Source organism: Pseudopipra pipra, chromosome 29 (genome assembly GCF_036250125.1).
Source record: "Pseudopipra pipra isolate bDixPip1 chromosome 29, bDixPip1.hap1, whole genome shotgun sequence".
In the NCBI taxonomy this organism is placed as follows: domain Eukaryota; kingdom Metazoa; phylum Chordata; class Aves; order Passeriformes; family Pipridae; genus Pseudopipra; species Pseudopipra pipra.
In genome coordinates, this window is record NC_087577.1 from 1,491,448 (window position 1) to 1,514,758 (window position 23,311).

The 23,311-nt window shown below is 61.8% G+C and overlaps 2 protein-coding genes across 4 annotated transcripts; one reads left to right on the forward strand and one right to left on the reverse strand.

Annotated features, from left to right (window-relative positions):
• Positions 1 to 149: 149 nt before the first annotated feature.
• Positions 150 to 10,203, reverse strand: HCN3 (hyperpolarization activated cyclic nucleotide gated potassium channel 3). Its single transcript, XM_064638661.1, has 8 exons — positions 9,697 to 10,203; positions 6,692 to 7,121; positions 6,378 to 6,539; positions 5,693 to 5,911; positions 5,107 to 5,253; positions 4,770 to 5,010; positions 4,032 to 4,196; positions 150 to 3,551 (listed from the first exon to the last, which is right to left on the reverse strand). The coding sequence occupies exons 1-8, from the start codon at positions 10,023 to 10,025 to the stop codon at positions 2,407 to 2,409; spliced, it is 2,838 nt and encodes a 945-aa protein (XP_064494731.1). The 5' UTR covers positions 10,026 to 10,203; the 3' UTR covers positions 150 to 2,406.
• A 756-nt stretch (positions 10,204 to 10,959) lies between these two features.
• Positions 10,960 to 22,464, forward strand: CLK2 (CDC like kinase 2). 3 transcript variants are annotated; one of them, XM_064638460.1, is made up of 13 exons: positions 10,960 to 11,122; positions 14,125 to 14,294; positions 15,916 to 16,153; positions 17,855 to 17,948; positions 18,296 to 18,362; positions 18,665 to 18,781; positions 18,987 to 19,153; positions 19,570 to 19,664; positions 19,968 to 20,097; positions 20,811 to 20,893; positions 21,118 to 21,197; positions 21,407 to 21,497; positions 21,811 to 22,464. In XM_064638460.1, exons 2-13 carry the CDS (start codon positions 14,125 to 14,127, stop codon positions 21,991 to 21,993), a joined length of 1,515 nt encoding a protein of 504 aa, XP_064494530.1. In that variant the 5' UTR covers positions 10,960 to 11,122; the 3' UTR covers positions 21,994 to 22,464. The 3 variants fall into 3 exon arrangements, with proteins under 3 accessions (XP_064494530.1, XP_064494528.1, XP_064494531.1); XM_064638458.1 differs by having other exon boundaries at positions 10,969 to 11,122; positions 17,852 to 17,948; XM_064638461.1 differs by lacking the exons at positions 10,960 to 11,122; positions 14,125 to 14,294; positions 17,855 to 17,948 and having other exon boundaries at positions 16,047 to 16,153.
• Positions 22,465 to 23,311: the final 847 nt, after the last annotated feature.

Below are 23,311 nucleotides of genomic sequence, written 5' to 3' on the forward strand. Positions count from 1 at the left end.
GGCCGGGGAGAGGCCCCTCGATGGGCTCCCGAGGGTGTCCTGGCTGCTCCCGGCTCTGCAGAGGGCCAGGATGTCCCTGTCCCATCCCATCCCCGGGCAGGGCGCTGGGGGACCACGGGCAGTGCAGAAAGAGGCTCCCCCAGACCAGCTCAGAATCTCTCTTTATTATTTAAATCCATTATGTACAACGACCAAAAAATAAAAAAACGCTTTTAAATCCTCTGCGATATGAAAACTACAAGCTCTGTACATGGACTGCCGTGAGTGCAAGAGTGGAGGGTCATGGTCTTTGGTGGCTAAACTCGCGCACGGCCGGCACCCCCCGGCCCCTCCAGCCCCGCCTTGTGCCTCCCCACCGGGCTGAGGTGACAGGAGCACAGGGTGGCTCTGGCTGCCAGCACGGGGAGGGTGCACCAAAGGCTCGGCCGGTGGGAGTGGAGCCGCTCCCGGTGCCATCCGGGCCGGCCCGTGTGCTCTGCAGGGACACCAGGATGACCACTAAGACATCGACATCACGCAGTGTGGACACAGCCCGGGGACGCTGGACGTGTGGCCCAGCTGCAGACCCCTGCCCGAGGGGCTGTCCGGGGGACACCGACCGCGGGGGTGGAGTGGGGACGTGGGGGTGGGCGGGGAAGGGGAGTTGAAGTCCATGGAAAGAAGGCAGTGCTGGACATCCCCTCTTGGCAGACGCTGCCGGGATTCCTGGTGGGCTCCTGGAGCAGTGCTGCGCTCCGGGCTGCTCCCGACATCCCAAAACACGAGGGGGGAGAACTGAAGACCTCACTTCGGTAAAGTAGCACAGGGAACACGACCTCACCCGCCGTGCCGGGGGTCCGGCGGGCCCCGCCCAGCGGCGGCCGAGCCCCGGAGCACCACACAAGCCATGGCTCCTGACTCCGGGAGTGGGAAGCAGCTCGCGCAGCGTGGCGGGGTCGGAGGGGACACTACTCTAACCAGGACTGAACACGGTTTGGCCCAAAGCGACACTGTAAGCAGAGCTCGGCTGCTCGGCAGAGCCACGACTCGAACACACATTGCAGACTATTGGCTCTGGAGGGGCGGCGTGGGGCGGCTGTGGGGACCCCGAGGAGGGGGTGACCCCGCAGCCCCGCCTGTCCCCCGGGCACTGCCCGGGGTTGGCGTCTCTTGGCGACAGCCTTTCACTCGCTGCGGTGCTGGTGACTGACATCTCCAGGCAGCCTGGAAACGGGACCGCAGGGCAGGGCACGGGGAGCAGAGCCCGGGCTGAGCATCCTCCTGGAGCCACAGAGGGGTCTCCCCCAGTGACCCTCTGAACATCCCACTGGAGCCACAGCAGGATCCCCCCGGGCTGACCCTCCGAGCATCATTCTGGAGCTATAGAGGGGTTCCCCCCAGACTGACCCTCTGAAAATCCTACTGGAGCCACAGGCAGTGGGGTTCCCCAGCATGACCCTCTGAGCATCTTCCTGGAGCCACAGGCTGTGGGGTCCTCCCAGGCTGCCCCCGTGCCAGGGTCCAGGCCACAGTGCCCGGGTGTGGTGCAGAGCCCTGTTTGGCAGCACATCCCAACCTCGCAGGGACTCAGCACCTCTGAGGAAAGATGCTCCCCCAAGCCGGGGAGAGGGACTGGGGGGTCTGCTCAGTGGAGACCCCTCTGCCCCCAGATTTGCTGCTTGGCACTCGTCACACCAGGAGAGCCCTGCCCAGGACCCCCAGCTCCTGGCACCCACCCTGCCCAGGACCCCCAGCTCCTGGCACCCACCCCCAGGTGTTAGGGAAGGGGGACCTGGCCCCTGCTGGCCCTGGTGCCCCATATTCTGCCTGCTCGGGGAGCCCCTGTCGTGGTCTCCATCCCCCTCCGGCCACCCCGGCAGGGGACCCGGGGGGCTGCCTCTCCCTCCTCCCCCATAAAGCAAAGCAGAGCTCTCTGGGGATCGAGGCGGGCGTGAGGTGGCCGCTGCTGTGACAGAGGACAAGCTGGAGGAGCCGCCAGCGCCAGCCCCGCCCCGAGGACAGGCCCTGGGATGCGCGGGCAGAGCGTGGGGGGCCCGGCCCCCAAGGGCAGTTGTGGGGAGCTGAGCTCCCCAGAGAGGCCAGAGCTGGGGCGAGGGCTCTGTCCTGTCCTGTGCCTCCAGGACGAGGGCAGGACTCAGGACAGATGGCGATGAACGAGGAGGGGAGAGCCCGGGCAGGGTCCCCCCTCGGGGCAGTCAGCAGAGCCCCCTCCTCACCCAGCTGGGCCAGCTCCGGGGCTGCCCCATGCCCACCCCTGCTGCACCCCCGTGCCCGAAACAGCCCTTCCAAGGCCCCGGGTGCTACCTCTCACCTCACCTTCCCCGCGGCACGGCGGGGCTGGTGCTCGGCTGCTCCTGTCGCCGGGGTGCCCGGGTCCCTCCTGCCTGCGCTCGGTGCCGCCGGGACTCACATGTTGGACGGGAGTTTGGGCTTCCCCGTTTCCACCTCGGGGCTGAAGGCCACGGAACCCTTGCGGGAGGGACCTGCTGCCTGCCTGGACGTGGAGACCGGGGACTGCGGGGTGGAGGCTCCCGGCGCGGAGCGGGCGGGCTGAGCCAGCGATCCTGAAGGCATCTGCTGCGGGTGTGAGGGCTGGGCCGGGACCCCCGGACACGGCTTGGCGAGGAGTCCGGCCACCGAGGGAGAGGACCTGCGGGCCAGGTTCCCCGCGGATTTCCTGCCCTGCTTCAAGGAGCTCCCCTCGGCTTGCTGGGCCACCTTGTTGGGGAGGGAGGGCTGGGAGGCGGAGAGCAGCCGGACATCCTGGGTGAGCCGCCCCACCGGCAGGCCCTGGATGCTCCTGTGCTTCACCAGCTGCTGGGGCTGCATCAGGAGGGAGATGTGGGAGCCGGTGGCTCGGGACAGGCTGTAGTGGAGCGTTCTCCCCGGCGGCAGCGCCTGCTCCGAGCTGGGGGACGCCGCCCCCGCCGCCTGCTGCAGCAGCGAGGTGGAGACCGAGGCGCCGCAGGACCTGGAGAGCTGGGGCTGGGGACCGCCCGGGGGCTGCTTGGCCCCCCCCGGCATCTCCCCCCTCTGCGCTGCTCGTGGCAGGGGCTGCGCCCCATGGCTTGGTCTCTGGGCCCCGCTCTCCAGCGGCGCCTGGGACTGGACCATGGGGGAGGAGGGCGAGCCGGCAGCGGGCGTCTGGAGGTGGGACTGCGCCCCGGACGGCGAGCTCACGGAGGAGGGCCGGGAGCCGCCCAGGCTGGGCTGGGACCGGCGCACGGGCTTGGTGAGCAGGGTGGTCTCGGGCGAGAGGGGGCTGGAGATGGAGGAGGGCGGCAGGAAGATGTGGGCCTGCAGGCTGTGCTGGTGGGTCAGGGCGATGGCCACGTTGGTGGTGGCGGCCGCCGTCTGCAGGGGCGCGTGAACCAGCGGCTCCCAGATCACCGGCTTCCCGCTCAGCTCCCGGCCCATCGCCATCTGCTGCAGGTCCTGGATGTTGTGGGCCATGTCCTGGTCGTGCTTCACGATCTGCTGGATCATCTCGGTGTTCATGGGCCCCGAGCTGTGCTCGGCTCGCTTGCGGAGCAAGATGGAGTTCTTCTTCCCTGGGTGGAGGGCAGGAGTGTCACCAACCCAGCTCTCGGGGACACTGCAGAGGGCAGGGTGGCAGCAGGGAAGGGACAGTAAAGACCAGTGTGCCAGGGGAAGCAAGACCCTGGGGAGGGTCTGGGCTGGGGCAGAGGAAGCAGCAGGGACAAAACACGAGAGTCCTGGCTCCAAAGGCTCAGGATGGGGGCTGGGGTCCTGCTTGTCCTCTGCAGGCAAGGAGGGGTGAGGACAAGCAGCTGGCCAGCACCAGACAGTGCAAGTGTGAGGGGGTGACGGTTTCCCTGGGAAGCCTGTCCTATAGCACTGCCTTGGAGGACAGAGGGATCCTGGAGGCAGGCTCCTTGGCTGTGCTCCCCCTCATCCTCCTTGCCGGGCACCGTGGGCTGGGTGCTGTGATCCACAGGGTCTGTGGTACCATCACCTGTAGGGTGCCGTGGCCCCTGGGAGCGGGAACAGAGGGGTCAGTCACTCCTCACCTATGCGGTCCAGGCGGTCCATGGCCACTGTCTCGAAGGCCCTGCGCATCATGGGGTACTCCTCCAGCACCTCGTTGAAGTTGTCCACGGACAGGGAGTAGAGGCGGCAGTAGGTGTCGGCCCTCACGCTGGCCGTGCGCCTGCCTCGGGTCAGCAGGCAGATCTCTGCAGGGAGACAGGGCTGGGGGTCAGGGCGACGCTGCCATCCATCCCTTTCCCAGCAGGCAGAGTGGGAACAGGACTGCCTGGCACCCCAACACCCTGCACAGAGTGCAGCACGGCTCGGGAGGAGGGACAGATCCCAGAGCCTGGACAGGCACAGCCACACCCATGGCCAGGAATGGCCTTTTCCTCCCTCCCCAGATCATGTAGACCCAGGCCTGGCTGCTGTGATGGCCTGGCCTGTTTTCCTTTCAGACTTGTGCCTGTAACCTATAAACTGTCTCAGATGTTCTGATTTAAACACCCTCTCCTCCCTGGTGGTGGGGTGGTGGATGCCTGCTCTGCCCCAGACCTCAGCACTCCAGTTGCCCCTCTGGTCCCATCTGCTGAGCAAGGTACCCCAGGAGAGCATGGGGGCATCCTTCTGTGCCCCAGAGCCTGGGGTGAGGTGGATGCCAAGCCTTCGGCACCAGGCAAAGGGGATGGGGGGGCAGAAACATCAGGGGTGCCCCAGTTTCTTCCCCCTTGGCAACTCTCACCCCCCTCTGCTCTCCAGTCCCCCCAGCCCAGCCTCACCCCCGAAGTAGGAGCCATCAGACAGCTTTGTCTCCTTGTTGCCCTTGGTGAGGATGCTGACCACCCCGTGCTGGATGAAGTACATCTTCTTGCCCACGGTGCCCTCGCGGATGATGAAGTCCCCGGGCTGGAAGACCTCGAAGCGCAGCTTGGTCAGCATGGCAGTCACAAAGTTGGGGTCGGCGTTGGCAAACAGGGGCATGTTGGCCACCAGGTTGCGGCAGTTGAAGTTGATGATCTCCTGTGGGGTGAGGAGCAGGGATGTCACCCAGCCTGGCCCCAGCAAGCACCAGCCCCTCTCCCCCGGGGTCGCCCATTTCAAGGTGCCTGCCCCCACCTCTTTGAGGGGCTCGCTGAGCTCCCCCAGGATGTTCTCCTCGTCAAACATCTTGCCCTGGTAGCGGTGCTCGTAGTACTCGTGGATCCGCTGGCGCGTGTCCCCGGGCAGCTTGTGGAAGGACATGTACTGCTCCACTTGCTTGTACTGTGGGGACAAGGGGGACACACAGGGATGAGTTGGGACCCACTGCATGGCCAGACAATGCATCCACTCTCCTTGGTGGTGAGAAGTGAGGGCTCACCCCTGCTCCAGGGCCCCATCCCAAAAGGTCACCTCTGGGACAGAATGCAGGGGGTCCCAGGGGTTCCCAGGGCAGAGAGCAGGATGGGGGTCCCAGGGGTTCCCAGGGCAGAGAGCAGCATGGGGGTCTCACTGCATCAGGGTGAACCCCAGCAGGATGAACGGGGTGTCTCTATCCCAACGGGCAGCCTGAGGTCCCTCCCCACACCCCCAGGGTGAGTGGCAGGGGCAGAGACCCCCCTCTCTGGAATCAGCAGGGCGAGGCAGCTGTGTTGAGCTGGTTCTGGAGCCGGGCCTGCTCCTGCCAGGGCTCTCCCCCCAGTGCTCCCCTGACCCCACTGACCTTCTCCTGGTACTGGCGGCGGGAGGAGTCCAGGGACTGGATGAGGGCGGTGGCGTGGCCGATGAACATGGCGTAGCAGGTGGCCCCCACGATCATGCTGAGCATGGTGAGCCAGACGTCGGTCATGCCCTCGGGCGCCTGCTGCCCGTAGCCGATGCAGAGCATGTGGCTCATGGCCTTGAACAGGGCGTGCGAGTACTGCTTCCCCCACGAGTCGTTCTGCAGGCGAGGGACAGCGGCGCTGGGGGGGCTGCTGGAAGGAGCTGAGGGGCTGAACCCCCCCAGTCCCCCTTCTTTAAGCTGGGAGTTCTCACAGGAGTTCAGAACTCCGGTGAGAAAAGTGTTGCTGATGTGTCCAAGCCTAAAGGGTCGAGCTCTGCTCCAGGAGGTGGCACTGGGATGGTGCGAAGCCCTGAGGTGGCACCAGCTCCTGCTCTGGGGAGGAGGCAGGAGGCCCACTGCCCTATCCACTCCCTGAGGGATTCCCTCACTCCAGCAAGGTGGGCTGAGATAGGAAGTTGAGGCAAAGATTCCCTGTGCCCCATCTCACTGCTGTGACCAGAGAGATGCTGCTCAGCAGCACGTAGTTCCAGGCAGCTCCAGCCTTGGAGCAGGAGATGTGTAACCAAATCCTCTCCCTCCTGTGGCAGATCCGGTCTGGAATCACCCCTGCCCGGGCACTCACCACCATGTGGTTCTTGGAGACCCAGCAGTCCTCGGGGAAGTCCTGCAGCATGGGCACCAGGAACTGGAGGCAGCCATCCCAGTGGCACAGCAGCAGCATCATGCCAATGAGGTTGAAGATCCTCACCACGGCGCTGGCCAGGTCGTACGTCATGTGGAAGATCTGGGGGACAGGCAGGAGTGGAGCTGCAGAGAAACTCTTCTCCTAGAACGGTCCTTGGAGCCTCTCTGCCCTCCAGCCAGACCATACCACACAGCCAGGGCCCCCCAGGCTGGCCTGAGACCCCAACCAGGGGGCCCCCGAGGGGTTCTCACCTCCTCCCACTGGTGGATGTAGCGGATGAGGCGCGAGAGGCGCAGCAGGCGCAGGAGGCTCAGGATCTTGGTGAAGCGGACGATGCGCAGGGCCCGCGCTGTCTTGTAGACATCAGAATCCACCTGGGTCTCCAGGTCGACAATGAGGAAGATGTAGTCGACAGGGATGGAGGAAACGAAGTCGACCAGGAACCAGCTCTTCAAGTACTTCATTTTGATGGTATGGGGGTCGAGGATGATCTCCGTGTTGTCCTCCACCACGATGCCTGTCCGGAAGTTCAGCACCAGGTCAGCCAAGAAGAAAGTGTCCGAGAGCACGTTGAAAACGATCCAGGGAGGGGTGTTCTCGTCCTTGAAGAAGGTGATGCCCACGGGCAGGATGATCAAGTTCCCCACCATCAGGAGCAGCATGATGAGGTCCCAGTAAAACCTGCAGGATGGGGATGTGGGGGATGGAGCGGGGCAGGGATGGAGCAGGGAGAGGCAGGACACAGGCGGGGTTAGACAGCAAAACCAGGCTCAAAGTTGGAGTCCAGCAGAGCATGGAGAGGCAGGTGCTGAGGACACACGTGCCTGCCCACACACATGACTAAGACCCTGCTGCTTGGCTGGGACAGATGTGAGTAAACGTGTGTGGAGAGGAGCGATTCGGCACCGGGCCAGGGGTCCAGGGGGAAAATGTCACCTCCCGTGTGTGTGGGAGTGGGGGGCTCGAGGGGCTTGGCTGTCACTCTCATCTCCTAGTGGCATGACAGTGCATGCACACGTGTGCCCCCAGCCCAAACTTGATGCGTGCCCTGTGGAGAACTCAGGGAGAATGTGGGCTTTGCTCCTTGGAGCTCCCGGAGCTCCCTGTCATCCGCCAGCTCCCCGCCACCACCCGGGATGGCTTAGCAGGATTTGGGATAAGCTTTGCTGGTTATGCAAACCGAGCCAAGCTCCTGGGGCGGCCGAGGGACTCGAGGAGGCTGTCAGGGTGAGCCAGGCCACAGCCAAGCAAGGATAGACAATGCCAATACCAGGGGAAGGTGGGAGGAATGTCTGTCTCCAAAGGAGCTGTCAGTGCACACCAGGCAGGAGCTGCACAGCCCTGGGCCTGCAGCACCCCTCATCCACCTCCTTTTGCTGAGACTGGATGAGCTCAGAGGCTTTGGAGGAAAAGCCGAGATTCCAAGAGCAGCTGGTTATGTCAGGACATCCAGCATCCCCGTTCATATGCAAATGCCCCTGGGATGTTTTCATTCTTCAGGCAGACACATAACAGCCTTCCTCCGCCAGGCTCGTGATTCCTGGGATCCCAGCTCAGAGCCTTCCCAGGCCCCTGGGAAAGCAAGTCCAGTTCCCACTTCCAGGTGCCCCCATTAGCCCCAGCCCTGGCTGTGGGTATAGACCCGAATCTCCAAAGGTGACCTCAGGACAACTCAGTGCTGGTGGATCCAAACCAGCCTTGGCAGGTGATGGAAGTCTCTGGGTGTTTCCCACCCTGCACCCGCACTGGGACACAGGTACCAGGATCTCTGCAGGTGAGGGACGGGAGGGGAGGGGAAGTTGTGGTGCCACAAGACACTCCTTCAGTAAGAGAGCACCAAAAGCTGGCAAGGGAGCAGGAGACACCCCAGGGCTGGGAGCCACCCACGGGTCAGGAGAGACCCCAGGGCTGGGAGCTACCCATGGATCAGGAGAGACCCCAGGGCCAGGAGTCACCCCAAGGTCAGGAGCCACCCCAGGGCCAGGAGCAACCCCAGGGCTGAGGAGCCCACCCAAGGTCAGGAGCCACCCCAGGCTGCCATGTCCAGGGTTTGCTGGGTCAGCTGAGGAGACACCAGCTGAGGCAGGAGGGGCTGAGCAATTGCCTCCTCACCTCCACACTCTGCCCCAAAAAACACCACATCCTGAGCAGGGAAAGTGTCCCCACGGTGTCCGAACCTGCCCAGAGCTCTCGAGTCAGATTTAGGCTTAAGCTCTTTAGGACAGGCCCTGTCCTTCACTCGGTGTCAGGCCGAGCGCTCGGGGCCCTGATCTCCACGGCCTTTGTGTATCCCCATAATGTGATAAACACCGGTGTAATCCCCCCGGCTGTCCACCTGCCAGCTCCCCTCACGGCTCCGCTTGCACAAGCAGCTCCTGGCCAAGCTCAGGCTCGCAAACTTTGGGATGGCTTCCCCGGGAAAAGGGCTCTCGGGGCTGGCAGCCCTGGGTGTTGTGCTGGGGTGGTGTGGCCAAGGCCCAGCGATGAGGGGAGATGGCTACAGGTGCCGTGGAGCCGTGGTGGGTGCCAGCCCCACTCCGAGGTGCCCCCCAGGCTGGGGACATCAGCCGTGTCACAGCCTGCTGCGGGGAGATGACTGCCTGGCAGCTTCATCCCCCGTGGAGAAAGCCCACCCTATATGACTCAACATCCCCGTGACACCCGGTTCCTCCCACATCATCCATCCCCGAGCTCCCGCGGTGATCCCGGTGACACCGTGAGCCAGGCCCGGCTCCTCGCCGAGTGCCCAGCCCTGCTCAGCCGCGGGGTTTCATGTCCTGGGGGGGCGGCGGCTGCTCAGCCAAATTAAAAACAGCACCGAGAAGGGTGGGGGGAGCTGTCGGGGGCGAGGCACAGCCGGGCAGCCCCTGCGTCCGCCTCCGCACGCCCGGGGCCGGGTCAGCGGAGCTCCCGGCCTCGGCGGGGCTGTTGCTGCCCCCGGGGCACCGGGAACGCCGGGGGGAAATGAGGCAGAACAGAGTTTTCCGTGCGGGTGGGATAACCGGGGACAGGGAAAGGGCTGGGACAGTGCGGCCCGGGGCTCCAGGGATGTGCAGCCGCCTCCGCGGAGGGGTGCGGAGCCCCGGCCACCGGCACTTGTTGCCCCGACGGCGGCGGGGCCACGCTCAGCACCACGGACAGCGGCGGGCACCGGGCGGAGCGGCGGAGCCGGAGCGGGCACCGGGGCGCGGGGGGTTCGCCGCCGGTGCCGCTGCCGGTGGCGGGGGCTCGCGGTGCCCGGCCCGGGGGTCCCCACCTGAAGTCGCTGTAGGGGTGGATGATCCAGGTGCCCGCCGACTTCACCCGCTGCCGCTCGATCTCCACGGCCCGGTGGCTGCCGAACATGCGCAGCGAGAACTTGTTCACGGCGGGCTGCAGCATCGCCCCGAGCTGCCGCTGCACGAACGTGCCGCCCGCCGCCGCCGCCGCCTCGCCCTCCGCCACGATCTGCTCCGCCGCCGCCGCCGCCGGCGAGGCCGGGACCGCGCCCGCCGCCCCCGCGGGCGCCCCCGCCGCCTCCCCGTCCGGCACCGGCTGCTTCTCCCGCGGCTCGGGGCTCCTCCGCCGCGGCGCTGCCGCCTCCATCCCGCCGCCGCCGCCGCCGCCGCCGCGCCTCACGTTTCCTTCAAACGCCCTTGCCCGGGCGCCCTGCCCGCCGCCCCGCCGCACATGCCCGGCCCCGGGGCGGGCGGGCGGGCGCTCCGCTGGCCGCCCGCGGCCGCTCGGTCACACCGGGGTGGGTTTGTCGCTCCGCCGGGAGCCCGCCTGTTGCGCGCGGCGCGGGCGCGGGCGCGGCGGCCGCCGCTGGCAGCGGGGGGAGGCGCCGGCGGCGGCGGCAGCACCGGGAGCGGCGGCAGCACCGGGAGCGGCGAGGCCCGGGCGGCACCACCGGGAGCGGCGGCGGCGCCGGGACCCCGCGGCGGGCGGGGCGGGGCGGGGCGGGGCCGGGGGGAAGGGCTTCGCAGGGAAGACCACGCCCGCTCGGGAGTAGCCCCGCCCCGTCACAGGCTGCTTCGCCCGGGAAGGGCGTGGCTTCGGTGAAATGGGCGGGGCCACAGTCACAATACCCAAATATGGTGAGCGATGGGCGTGGTTTTGGGAGAGACGGGCGGGGATACTCAGTACAGGCCACGCCCCCGGTCTTACTCCACCAGGGGGTGGGGCTTGAGTGGCTGGGCGGAGCGAACCACTCTAGTCCCCGCCCCTCATGTCTAACCCGAGTAGGACGGGGCGGGGCTCCGGGAGGCGGTGGGCGGGGACATTCCGCCCCTCTGGTGTAATCCCGTCCCGCCACCGTCAGAGGGACGGGGCGTGGCTTTGGGTGAGAGGTGGGCGTGTCAATCCGCTCTAACCCCGCCAAAAGGACGCGAGAGGGGGCGTGGCTTCCACTCTAGGCCCCGCCCCTCACGCATGTAACTCCTCCTCCTCCCCCTCGCGGCCCCGCCCGGCGTGACGCATCCTCCCCCTTCTCCCCCCTCCCCGCGCGCGCGCCTTCGGGTACGTGCGCGCGCCCCCGTGCGTTGCGTTGCGTTGCGTGCGCGGCCCCGCGGGCGGCAGGACCCGGATCGGCGGCGGCGGCGGCGGCGGGAGGAGGAGGAGGAGCTGGAGCGGGGCCCGCGGGGCCCTCGGCCGCCATCACGGATTTCCTGTGGGACAAGCGCACCGGGCTGGCTGCGAGGACGGTGAGTGACGCGCGGCGGGCGGTGCGGGGTGGGGCAGGTAGGCCGCTGGCGGGGAGGGCCCTGTCCACGGCGGGTCCCCGGTGGGGCGGGGGCGCACACGGTGTGGGTGTCTCTGAGGGGGGCGGCGGGTCCGGATGGCCCGTCGCCCGTCGCTGCCGGTGTCCCGGTGCTTCCGGCCCCGCACGGGGGAGGCCCCGCCCGCCGCCGCCATCATCGCGCCCAGACCGGCCCCGGTGCTCGTCCCGCCGTCTCCGGCCTCGGCGCTCCCTGCGGTCGGCGAGGAAGCGGCGAGGCCTCCGGGGAGATCGGGAGCCGCCCCCAGAGCCCTGGGGGTCCCGAGCCCGTTCCCCCCGGGTCAGCCCGGCCCCGGCCGGTTGTGCCTGTCCGAGCCAGGCCGGTGATGTCAGCGCGGGGCGGGGGCGGGGAGGTGGCCGGGGGGGTGTTTTGTGGGAGCTCTGTGGGCAAAGGGAGCTCTCGGGCTCCTCTCCTGGCCCTGGCACGGGTTATTCCGTGGATGCCCCATCCCTGGAAGTGTCCAAGGCCAGCTCAGAGCGAACCGGCCTGGTGCAAGGTGTCCTCTGCCCGTGGAAGGGGGTGGGACTGGGCGAGCTTTGAGGGCCCTCCCAGCCCTTTAACATTCCATGATTCCCTGATTCGTGCCTGCGGAGCCGAGGCAGGTGGAGCTGCTCTTGCTTGGGGAGCTGAAATACGTGTGGGGAATGTGTGAGAGCTGGAGCTGGAGCTGTGCCATCTCCCCCCGGGGGTCTCCTTGGCTCTGACCTCTCGTGGTCCCCCAGAGGGGCAGAGCCGGGGGTGTGCAGGGCTCTGTTAATGTGCACTGGGAAGGGTGGGTTTGCTCCTGGGCACTTCCCACAGGCACAGGGAATTGTACCATGGAATACCCTGAGCTGGAAGGGGATCATCCAAATCCAACTCCCGGTCCTGCGCAGACACCCCAACAATCCCACCCTGTCCCTCAGAGCATTCTCCAAATGCCCCTTGAGCTCTGACAGCCTTGGGGACGTGCCCACTGCCCTGGGGAGCCTGTTCAGTGCCCAGCCACCCTCTGGGGGAAGAATTTTCCTGATATCCAACCTGACCCTGCCCTGACACAGCTGCAGCTGCTTCCCCAGGTCCTGTCCCTGCTCACACAGAGCAGAGGTCGGAGCTGCCCCTCCTGAAGAAGCTGCAGCCCCCTGAGGTCTCCCCTCAGCTTCTCCAGTGCTCTCAGCTGCTCCTCATGTGGCCCCTCCAGGCTCTTCCCTGCCCTCGTGTCCCCCCAGGTGTGGATGTCACTTGCTTGGCACCAAACCAGGGACATCTTCTGGGGAGTTGCCCCTCTGGGTGTTCCCGTTACTGCTGCACAGGGACTTTGGTGACATCCAGGGCTTCATTTCACCTTCCTCGGGGGTGGTTCCCTCCTCCCTGGGGAGCACAGGAGCTTAAGGGGAGAAGGTGGAAGGCCTGGAGGTGCAAATGCTCCTCCTGGAGCTGTGGACTTTAGAGATGGGTGCAAACAGGGGGAAGTAACCTGGAAAAGATTTGATTAATACGCAGAACTAGTTCCAGTCTTCTCGTGCCACTCAAGTGTTATGTAGCACTTGGCAGCATTGACAAAATGGTTTTGGGGTTGGTTTTTTTTGGCTTCTGAGACATGTAAAAAGTCAAAATAAAAATTATAGGAGGATTTATTGAAATAGATATTTCAATTAGATCTTAAAAAAAACCCCAAAACTTTTATTTTCTATGTAACTGGGAGAGAGTTGTTTTCCCATGACTGAACCTCTCCCATACACAGCAAGCACAGCTCCTCTGGGGGGTCCCATCTTGTTTTAGGGGGCTCTGGGATCTCCAAAAAGTTCTTCTCCCCCAGGGGGATCCCTGGGAGTGGGGTCAAGGATCCATGAGCCTTGATCCAGTCCTGTTCCTGGGGGGAAAACATGGAAAAATGGGAAAAGATGGTGTCAGGGAGCCAGGGGAAACTGGGATCCTCCTCCAGGATTCATCCCCAACACATGGATGTGACACTGCTGCTGCTTCAATCCCAACCTGAATGTGGGGGGAAAAACACTGGAAAAATGGGAAAATCCACAGAAACGGGGTCAGGGAAAAGGTCAGGAATAGGAGATCTATCCTCATTCTGAAACATGGTTAATAGGGAGGGATATGGGTCTTTCCCAAGTGCCACTTCAAGATCTCGATCCAGTCCTGCTTCTGGGGGAAAAACAGGAATGTGGGAATGGGATGGGGAATAGGAGCAGGGAAGAGGGGGAGTCCCAGGGCAACATCCTGGATAAATGGGAAAAATAAAGGCAAAGTTGGGGATAAAATCCATCCTGATCCCTAAAAATAGTTACAGGGAAATAAGGATGTGGATGTGCTGCTTCAAGGCCTTGATCCCAATCTGATTCTCAGGGAAAATGGGAAAAACAGGAGCAGGAGTCCCTGGGAATGAAGCAGGATCCCTGGGAATGGGAGTCATCCATGCCCAGCAGATGGATGTGGGATTTGGGGGGATTTGAAGGGGTTTGGGATGATTTGGGGCAACGTAGGAATTTCAGGGCGTCAGGGTTGATTTCAGAGGGTTTTTGGGTGGTTCAGAGGAATTTGGGGGTGCCAGGGTTGGTTTTGGGGTGATTTTGGTCACTCACATTCTTGTCCCCCTCTGTCTTGCACGTCTGCACCAACAGCGACTCCGCTTCGCTCTCAGTCTGATTCCCCTGTGTGTTCAGGGTGTTGTGGGGAGAAAAGGGGGGTCAGGGACCTCAAAATACACCTGGGGGACCCCAAAATCCCCTGGAGACTCCAAAGAACGCTCTCAGAACTCTGGACATGGGTGTGCTGCTGAACCGGTGTTGTGGTCCCTGCTGAGCCAGTCCCTGTCCCACGCAGCAGCTCCTGCTGTCCCCAGAGATGCTTGGCGGGGTCCCCGTTGTCCCTGGGTGCCTGACGGGGTCCCCGCTGTCCCTGGGTGCCTGACGGGGTCCCCACTGTCCCCACAGATGCCTCACTCCCGAAGGTACCGCTCGTCGGAGCGCAGCAGCCGCGGGAGTTACCACGAGCGCTACCGGAGCCGCAAGCACAAGCGGCGGCGGACGCGGTCGCGGTCGAGCAGCAGCGAGCGGGACCGGCGGCACCGGAGGGAGGACAGCTACCACGTCCGATCCCGGAGGTGAGCCAGGCTCGGATCTGCCCTCCTTCACCGCGGTTGGGTTGGGGGGGACTGCTGGAGACCACCCAGGCCAACCCCCTTCCAAGGCGGGGTCACCCAGAGCACAGAGAAACCCAGCGGGGTGGGTTTGGGATGTCTCCAGAAAGGGGGACTCTGTGCCCTCCCTGGGCAGCTCTTCCAGCCTTGTTCTTCACAGAAACACAGAACATTCTGAGCCACAAGGACCATCAAGTCCAGCTCTTAAGTGAATGGCTCACACTGGGGTTGAACCCACAACCTTGGCACTGTTAACACCAACTGGGTTAATCTCATGGTTCTTCCTCATGTTGAGGTGGACCTTCTTGTGGTTTAGTTTATGGCCATTGCTCCTCATGCTGTCACTGGGCACCTCTGAACAGCCTGGCACCATCCTGACACGTGCCTTGGAGATATTTATATGCATCGATGAGATCTTCTCTTCTCCAGACTAACCAGGCCCAGCTCCCACAGTCTCTCCTCATAAGAAGGATGCTCCAGTCCCTTCATCATCTTTGTTTCTCCAGCTGGGCCTGGTCAGCCATGGTCACCCAGCTCCTGTGCGACCTGGGCCCTGCTCTGAGCATTCTGGGCCATGCTCGTGACCAAACCCCCTCATCTTGCTCCCCTCTTAGGGAAACTTCCCTGTCCAACCATCCAGGAGCCACTCCAGCAATCCCACTCCACCACCTGAGCTGGGACTGAGGCCCTTTTGCAGTGGCAGCTCGCTGTACCCCCCCACTCCCAGTCAGACCAGTTTCCTCACCAGCTCAGCCCCAGGTTTCCCATAGCAGAGTCCTAGACCTCTGGAGCCTTGAAATAATCTTGGTGCAGTAACAAAATAACAGCTGGAGCTGGTGCCTCTGGGGAGGGACCTCAAACAATGGACCCCCAGGGCTTCTTTTATGCCCTTAGAGTCTCAGTGCAGGAAAGTGTGGGGGTCATCAACTCCTGCACATCTGTGAGTATCCCTCACCTGGCTGGGACACAGTTCCCTGTGCCCTTTGTTATGCCATGGGTTGGGAGTTCAGAGCCTCTTGCCTCCTGGGGTTCCAGCCCCCAGAACTCCCACTGCTGCTGCCCCCCGAGCTGCTGTCACTGAGTGTATGGAAGGAGGAGATTCTCCCCCTCTGCTCTGCTCTGGTGAGACATCTGGAGCACTGCATACAGTGTTCCCAACATCAGAAGGACATGGAACTGTTGGAGCAAGTCCAGAGGAGACCATAAAGTTGATATGGGGGACTGGAGCCCCTCCCCTCTGGAGACAGGCTGGGAGAGCTAGGAATGTTCAGCTGGAGAAGAGAAGGTTGTGTGGAGACCTCAGAGCACCTTCCAGTATCTGAAGGGACTACAAGGAAACCAGAGAGGGACTGTTCCTCAGGAGCTGGAGTGACAGGACAAGGGGAACGGGTACAAACGGAAAGAGGGGAAGAAATGTTTTACTTTGAGGGTAGCGAGGTACTGGAACGGGGAGGCCGTGGCTGCCCCATCCCTGGAAGTGTTCAAAGCCCGGCTGGATAAAACCACGAGCGACCCGCAGGGGGTTGGGATTGGATGATCCTCCAGGTCCCTCCCAACCCAGTCCTCGGCCGTGTCTCTCCTTCAGCTACGACGACCACTCGGCAGACCGGCGGGCCTACGACCGGCGTTACTGTGACAGCTACCGGCGCAACGACTACAGCCGCGAGCGGGGCGGGGACGGCTACTACGAGCCCGAGTACCGCCACTCCTACGAGTACCGGCGCTCCCGGGACCGCGAGGGCAGCTACCGCAGCTGCAAAAGCAGCCGGCGTAAGCACAGGCGGAGGCGGCGCCGCAGCCGGTCCTTTAGCCGCTCCTCATCGGTGAGTATCCTGCTCTCGCTGGGCCTGCCCTGTAAACCTTTCTCTCTCCCAGGTGCCGAGCTGGGTAAGTAGAAAACTCACTTTCTAAACGCTCTCTCGGACTCGGCTTGAACTCTGTGTGTGTGTGTGTGTGTGTGTGTGTGTGTGTGTGTGTGCAGCAGGAAGGTTTTTGGTGCAGAGCGTTCCTGCCCGCACGTCCCGCTGCGCCGGCTGGGCACGGGGGGCTCAGACCCTCTCTCTTAGTGTTGCCCGCTCAGGTGGGAGGACAGATGTGTCCCTGGGGTGTGTCCCTGGGGTGGTGCTGCAGCTCCTCCCGTTTGGTGACGCTCGTGGAGAGCTGTGTAGGAGCCCCAGCCAGGCAGGATTTGTGCGAGGCTCAAACAGCCGACGCTCAGCTGGTCCCAGTCCCAGAGAGCCTGTGACAGGTGGCTTGTCCCCGTGGTCCCTGGTTTGGGCTGTGGCAGGAAGCCCCTGGCTCTGATTCTCCAGAGCAGATCCTCCTGGGTGGGCTCAGCTGACGTGGGGTGTCGTGCGAGGGGCTTTGCGGAGGAGCAGAGCTTTCGGACCACTCAGCTCAGGTGGAGGCAGCGACCATCCCAGGCTCTTCCTGGCAGTGTCCCCGGCTTTCTCTTCTCGTCTGTTCTGCTGTTCACTTCTGTTAGACCCCAGACACGGTCTCTGCTCTGTGTGTGGAGCTCTCAGTGTTGTCTGGTCTGTTCTGGCTGTGTGTCCAGGGGGGATATTGGGGGCTGGATTCGGGTCCCAAGTCTGCTGGGCCGCTTGCTCCCAGGTGTGGGGATACTTAGCTGAGGAACCGAAGGCAGGAATTTTCTCTTCTCTGGCATAAACCTCTTATCTGCCTCATCCCAGGCTGTCCCTGTTCCCTGTTGGGCTCTGCTTCTCTCCTGGAAGTTAGTCCTTCCAGGATCAGCTTCTTCGGGGGAGGGTCTGAGAAGAGGTGTCCGTCTTTCCCCAGGCAGTCACTGTAAACTCTCGGTTTTGGATGGATTGTTGTTACCTAGAGCTGCTTCTGGAATCTCTGAATTCCTCTTTCCCTGAGTGTCGGGGCTGGGGGAAGCTGTGTGGGCGGTTGTTGGAGTGGGATGGGGGTGCCTGTGAGGGCAGCCTGGGCTTGTGCAGGACCTCTGGGCACCTGCCTCCCACTGCCCTTCCTCCTTGGTGGCCGTGGGGCTGCCGGGAGCCCCCTCCCTGTGGCCTCTGGCATGTTTAGGGGGTCCCCAGGACCCGAAGGCTGGTGCTATTCCTCTCTGAGCCCCCGTGGGAGCGAGAGCAGCCGGCCCCTTCCGTGCCCCCTCGGCTCCCACACTGACAGCTCTGCTCTCACACTGGTTCGGGTGGGGCTGTTTGTAGGTTCTTTTTTTTCTTATTTTTTTATTTTTATTTTTTTTTACTTTTTTTTTCCTTACTTTTTTTTTTTCCTTTTTTGCTACAACGAAAAGCGAAACTGTTTTTTTTTTTCTTTTCTGAGCTAGTGTGTTGTATCTTGACATGTTCCCTTGCAATATCCCTATCGTTATATATTCCTCTGTGCCGTATGAATTGGCTGGGAATCTCCTCCTGCAACCCCTCCTCAAACAACCATGTGAATTTCCAAACCAACCAATGCGTGACGCTGGCTGCTGCGCTGGTTTGAAAATCTGATTGGTGAATGATGAATTCCCTGTCTGCCTGGGCCAGCAGCGGAGTCGACAGAGCAGCAGAAGGGCCAAGAGTGTGGAGGACGACGACGAGGGGCATCTGATCTATCGCGTCGGCGACTGGCTACAAGAAAGATGTACAGCCAAATCGTAACATAATTTAGCTCTCTAGTTAAGCTCCCATCGCAGTCGCAGATCTGTCTTATCTTTCTGTTTCATTTTATTTTCATTGTTTATTAAAGAGAAACCCTCTCCTTTTCCTTCCCCTTTTGTTAAAAGCTACGTTTATATTGTGTATTGTTACTGAAGTGCCAGGGAATTAGGGCAGCTGCCTTGTGCAGCCGGTGTCAGCCTTCCGCTGCTCCGGTCTCTCCAGCTGTGTGCAGGTTAGGTGTTGCAATGCATTCTCCTCTGCCCTGTGTATCGCTGCAGCCAGGTGCTGCTCCCTCTCTCAGCTCCTTCCCTCTCCTTCTCTCCCTCCCAGATGAGATTATCAGCACGCTGGGGGAAGGCACGTTCGGCAGGGTGGTGCAGTGCATGGATCACCGGAGGTACGTGGGGAGAGGGGAGACCACAGCTGGCAGTGGGGTGAAAATCAATCTTTTGGCTTCCAATGTCCTCTGCTGGTCTGGGCACTCGCCCTCTTGGGTCACCTGTGTGCCGGGAGAGGCTTTGGGGCTGTTTGTGGGGAGGGAAAAGGCACAGCTTTGGTGGACACCCCTTAAAAACAGCCACCTGCTCGAGCAAGGGTGGTGGAGGCTGTGCTGCACAGGGGAGGCTGGTCAGAAGGTCCCTTTCATAGGACACAGCCCTTTTGACCTCCTCAGGGCTCACTCTGTGCTTTCTCTCTCAGGGGTGGTGCACGTGTTGCTCTCAAAATCATTAAAAACGTAGAGAAATACAAAGAGGCTGCTCGGCTGGAAATCAACGTGCTGGAGAAAATCAACGAGAAGGATCCCGAGAACACAAAGTGAGTGTGCTCCTGGTGTTGGACTGGAAGGGCTGGTTCCAGGGGTGGGATGGAAGAGGTGCTTGGTGCTGTGTGGCTGAATGTGATCCTGGCTGGTGTTGGAGGCATCTTGCCTTGCCGTGGGGTACAGACTGAGCAGCGGAAGGAGGAGCCTGGCGCAGGGATGGCATTGCAGAGCTGGTCCCAACTGGAATGTTTCTGTCAGTCTCTGTGTCAGGATGTTTGACTGGTTTGACTACCATGGCCACATGTGCATCTCCTTTGAGCTGCTGGGGCTCAGCACCTTTGACTTCCTGAAGGACAACAACTACCTGCCTTACCCCATCCACCAAGTACGGCACATGGCCTTCCAGGTGTGCCAGGCTGTGAAGTGTAAGTGCTCCCTGCTCCTCTCCCTGCTGCACTGGGCTGACCTGGAGAGCTGTGCAGCTCCCAGGGACCGGGACACTCGTGCAACTGGTGGCCCAGAGCAAGCGAGTTTTTGCTGTTCTTCTGAGCCTGAGCCTTCCTGCCCCTCTGGGAGTGAATCCTGTTTGTTTTCCGAGGCTTGTGGGCTGGCAGTAGCTTAGGGCACTCCAGCATCCACCCCCCTCACCTTCTGGTGATCAATACAATAAGTCTTTGTGCTTCTGATGAAGCATCTTGGCCTGGGCCAGCCTGTTCACACCCAGTGCTAAATGTGGGCTAAAGTGGTGCCAGTATGAGCAAACTGAAGCAATAATGACTTTTTGTGGCTGCAGCCTTGCTCTGCTCCTGTCCCATCACCCTGACTCTCTTTGCTTCCCCAGTTCTGCACGACAATAAACTCACCCACACCGACCTCAAGCCGGAGAACATCCTCTTTGTGAACTCGGACTATGAGCTCTCCTACAACCTGGAAAAGGTAACACACTGCCTGGGGTCAGGTCTGCTCTTGGGTTCTTGGTGTCCCTGACTGGGAGGGGAGCTGGGACGTGCCCCAGGTGACAGGGGCTCCCTCAGGGCCTGTGTCTTGCACGAGCTGCCTGTGTTCAGGCAGTGAGAAGTGAGCCATGGGGACCCCAGGTGTTGCTGGCTGGCGGTGGGAGTTTGTTTGGGGCTGAGCTGTGGGGCCCCCAAAGCTTTGCCCTCCCGTGGTGTGTAAAGAAAGGCCCTGAGTACCTGTCTGGGAGCTCCTGGGTCACGGCTCCCGTTGTTGCCTGTGCAGAAGCGGGACGAGCGGAGCGTGAAGAGCACGGCCATCAGGGTGGTGGACTTTGGCAGCGCCACGTTTGACCACGAGCACCACAGCACCATCGTCTCCACCAGGCACTACCGGGCCCCTGAAGTCATCCTGGGTAGGTCCCTGCCGAGGCAGGTGTGTCCCTCGAGGTGCTGCTCGCTGGGCTGGGGAGTGCTGGGCCTCCACATCGTTCAGGAGCTGTCCTGGGTTTGCCCTGGGAGATGGGAAGTGTTTATTTAAGAGCTCTCCAGTGCTGTTTTCTGGGAAGGCCATCATTATAGCCATGTCATTATTCTGGGGTTGTTCAGCCTGGAGAAAAGGGGGCTCAGGGGGATTTTTCTCGCTCTCCACAACTCCCTGACAGGAGGGGGGAGCCGGGGGGGGGGGTCTGGCTCTGCTCCCAGGGAACAAGGGACAGGATGAGAGGAAACGGCCTCAAGCTGTGCCAGGGGAGGTTCAGGCTGGACATCAGGAAGAATTTCTTCACAAAAAATGTTGTCAGGCCTTGGAAGAGGCTGCCCAGGGAGGTGGTGGAGTCACCATCCCTGGGGGTGTTCAGGAACTGGACGTGGCACTCAGTGCTCTGGGCTGGGTGACAAAATGGTGATGGGTCAAAGGTTGGACTTGATGGTCTTGGAGGTCTTTTCCAACCTTAATGATTCCATGATTATCAGTTGGTGTTTTGGCACTGCAGTGCATTGCCAGCGGGGCACCAGGGGCTTGGCTGGAATGGGAACTGTTTTCCCAGCTGTTTGTTTTTTAAAGGGAGAGGGATTTGAAATCCTGTGCCATAACTGGATCATTTATTTAAACAACACTGTTTTTCAGAGCTTGGCTGGAGCCAGCCCTGTGATGTGTGGAGCATTGGCTGCATCATCTTTGAGTATTATGTGGGTTTCACCCTGTTCCAGGTGAGAACTCCGGGTGGTGTGGCTACTTCCCAACTGGTGAGAGAGGATTCTGGCTGATTCCCAGCACAGCCCAGAGCCCCTGGGGCTGATGGGGGTCTCTCCATCACTGCTGTCCTGGAGAAGTGTTGGCCAGGAAGGGGTTTTGGGTGGGGGGAGTAGCCAGGGCTGGAGGCAGAACCACTGGAATCTGTTCCATGCCTTCCCTTTACATTTCTCTCTCTCAGACACACGACAACCGGGAGCACCTGGCCATGATGGAGAGGATCCTGGGGCCAATTCCTTCTCGGATGGTCAGGAAGACGAGGTGAGCAAGGGCCCTGCAGGTGTTGCAGCCTCTCCTGCCTCACAGGCAGTGGTTTTCCCTGAGGGATCCCACTTTGGAGGGGGAATTCCCTGGGTCCCCTGGCCGTGCTGGTGCCCCGAGCCGTGTGCCCTGCCAGGGCTGGCACGCTGCTGTTGCTGCAGGGTGTGTTGTGCTCAGGTGTAACCTGTTCCCACCTGTTATTCCAACAGGAAACAGAAGTATTTCTACCACGGGCGCCTGGACTGGGACGAGAACACCTCAGCTGGACGCTACGTCCGGGAGAACTGCAAACCCCTGCGGGTAAGGAGGGTGGGCAGCAGCCCCTCCTCAGTGCAGAGATTCTCCCTCTGGGCAAGCTCAGGCCAGCAAAAGGCTCAGACTGGTGTCTTCCTGAGAGAACCTTGGAATAAACTAGGAAGCCTGAGTTTAATCTGAAATGGAAGAGGAGGAGGGCATGGAGAGCTCAGGAAGTGGGGAAGGGCAGGTGGGTGAAAACCCGGCAGTTCTGTCCCGGATAGAGGAGCCCAGAGTTGAGGTCTGGGCTGAGGGATGGCCCCAGCTTAGCCCAGGGGATGTCCCAGGCCGTTCCTGACCTGTCCCCTCTGCCCCCCAGCGCTACCTGACGTCGGAGGCCGAGGACCACCACCGCCTGTTCGACCTCATCGAGAGCATGCTGGAGTACGAGCCGTCCAAGCGGGTCACCCTGGCCGAGGCCCTCAAACACCCCTTCTTCGACCTGCTGGGCATGGAGCCCAGCACAAAACTGTGGGACTCGAGCCGGGACATCAGCCGGTGACGCCGCCGGTGCCAGCCAGCCTTTGCATTCTAGCCCCCGTGGAGGCCCCCCGTGACTTCTTATCCAGACACTTGGTGCTTTTTTTTTTTCTTTTTTTTTTATATATATACATGAGAAGAACTCCCCTTTGTAAAGCTGTTAATATGTGAGATACTGTAAATAGCCCTGTCGGCCTCGGGGCAGCGTGGGCCCGACCTGCTGTTCCATGAGGTGAGGGGGGGCCTGTGTGTCCATGCTGTAAATACCTCTCTCGTCAAAGTGTTGCTTTGTCTCCTGTTCCTGCCCTCCCTCGGTGTAAATACTCCGGGACTCGCAGCTCTCTGTAGCTTATCTGTTCCCTTGTAAGTTATGGAACTGGTGGGACTGCATGGGAATTATTTTTTGGATCAATGTCATAGCCCATCCCCACACCAGAGTTTTATAAGAATTTTGTACAGTCTTTGTGACAAATAAATATGAAGTGAATAAAAAGCCACTGGGCTGGGTTTGGCACCGGCAGCAGCTGCTTCTGGGATGAAAGCAGATGCTGACAGGGATGAAAGGGACTTTGTGATCTGGGAAACCAGCTCTGTCTACCTGCACCACTCCTCCCAAGCCTGCAGGGGCTCAGAGCTGCTTTTGGCCCTCAGGGCTGCAGCTGGACCTGGGCAGATGCTGGTTGTGGGGTCAAGCTGCCCCTTTCCTCATGCCCTGGGGTCAGTGTTGGGGTGGGAAGCAGAAAAAGCACAGTGGGGCCCTCAGACAGGTGTTCTCTCACCTGAAGAGCCCTCTCGACCCTGGCTGGGGTGGAGCACTGGCTGCTGGTGGTGGCTGTTGGAAAAGGGGTGTCAGGAGCCCACGTGTGTCCAACACCCACCCCAGGGCTGTCTGTGCCTTCTGGGCTCCTCTCAGCTCTGCAGTGGGGCTTGGACTGTTCCCTGGGAATTGCTGGGGCTGTTCCACAGGTGGGAGCTCACCTGTGGCGTTCGTGTGTCACTCAAGGCTGTTCAGAGGCTGAAGAGTTTGTTCAGCAGAGTCTGCTGAGCACTAAGGATGGAGGGGATGCTGAGGAATCCCTGCTGGGGAGGGGGGTCGCTGTGCCATCCGCAGGCAGCTGGAGCGTGTGGAATCGGGGATTCCTATAAATAACCGGCCCAGGAGACACAGGAGAAATTCCCCAAGTGCTCCTCGTGCCGCGGGTCCCTCCCAGGCTGTCGGAGCCCACCCGGCCGGCTCGGGGGGCTCAGCGACAGCTGCTCCACTGCTGGAGGGGACATAGTCTGCAGCCGGGATGGGGTGGTCGGAGGTGAGGCCTCGGAGGGGGACCCGCGGGAGGGGC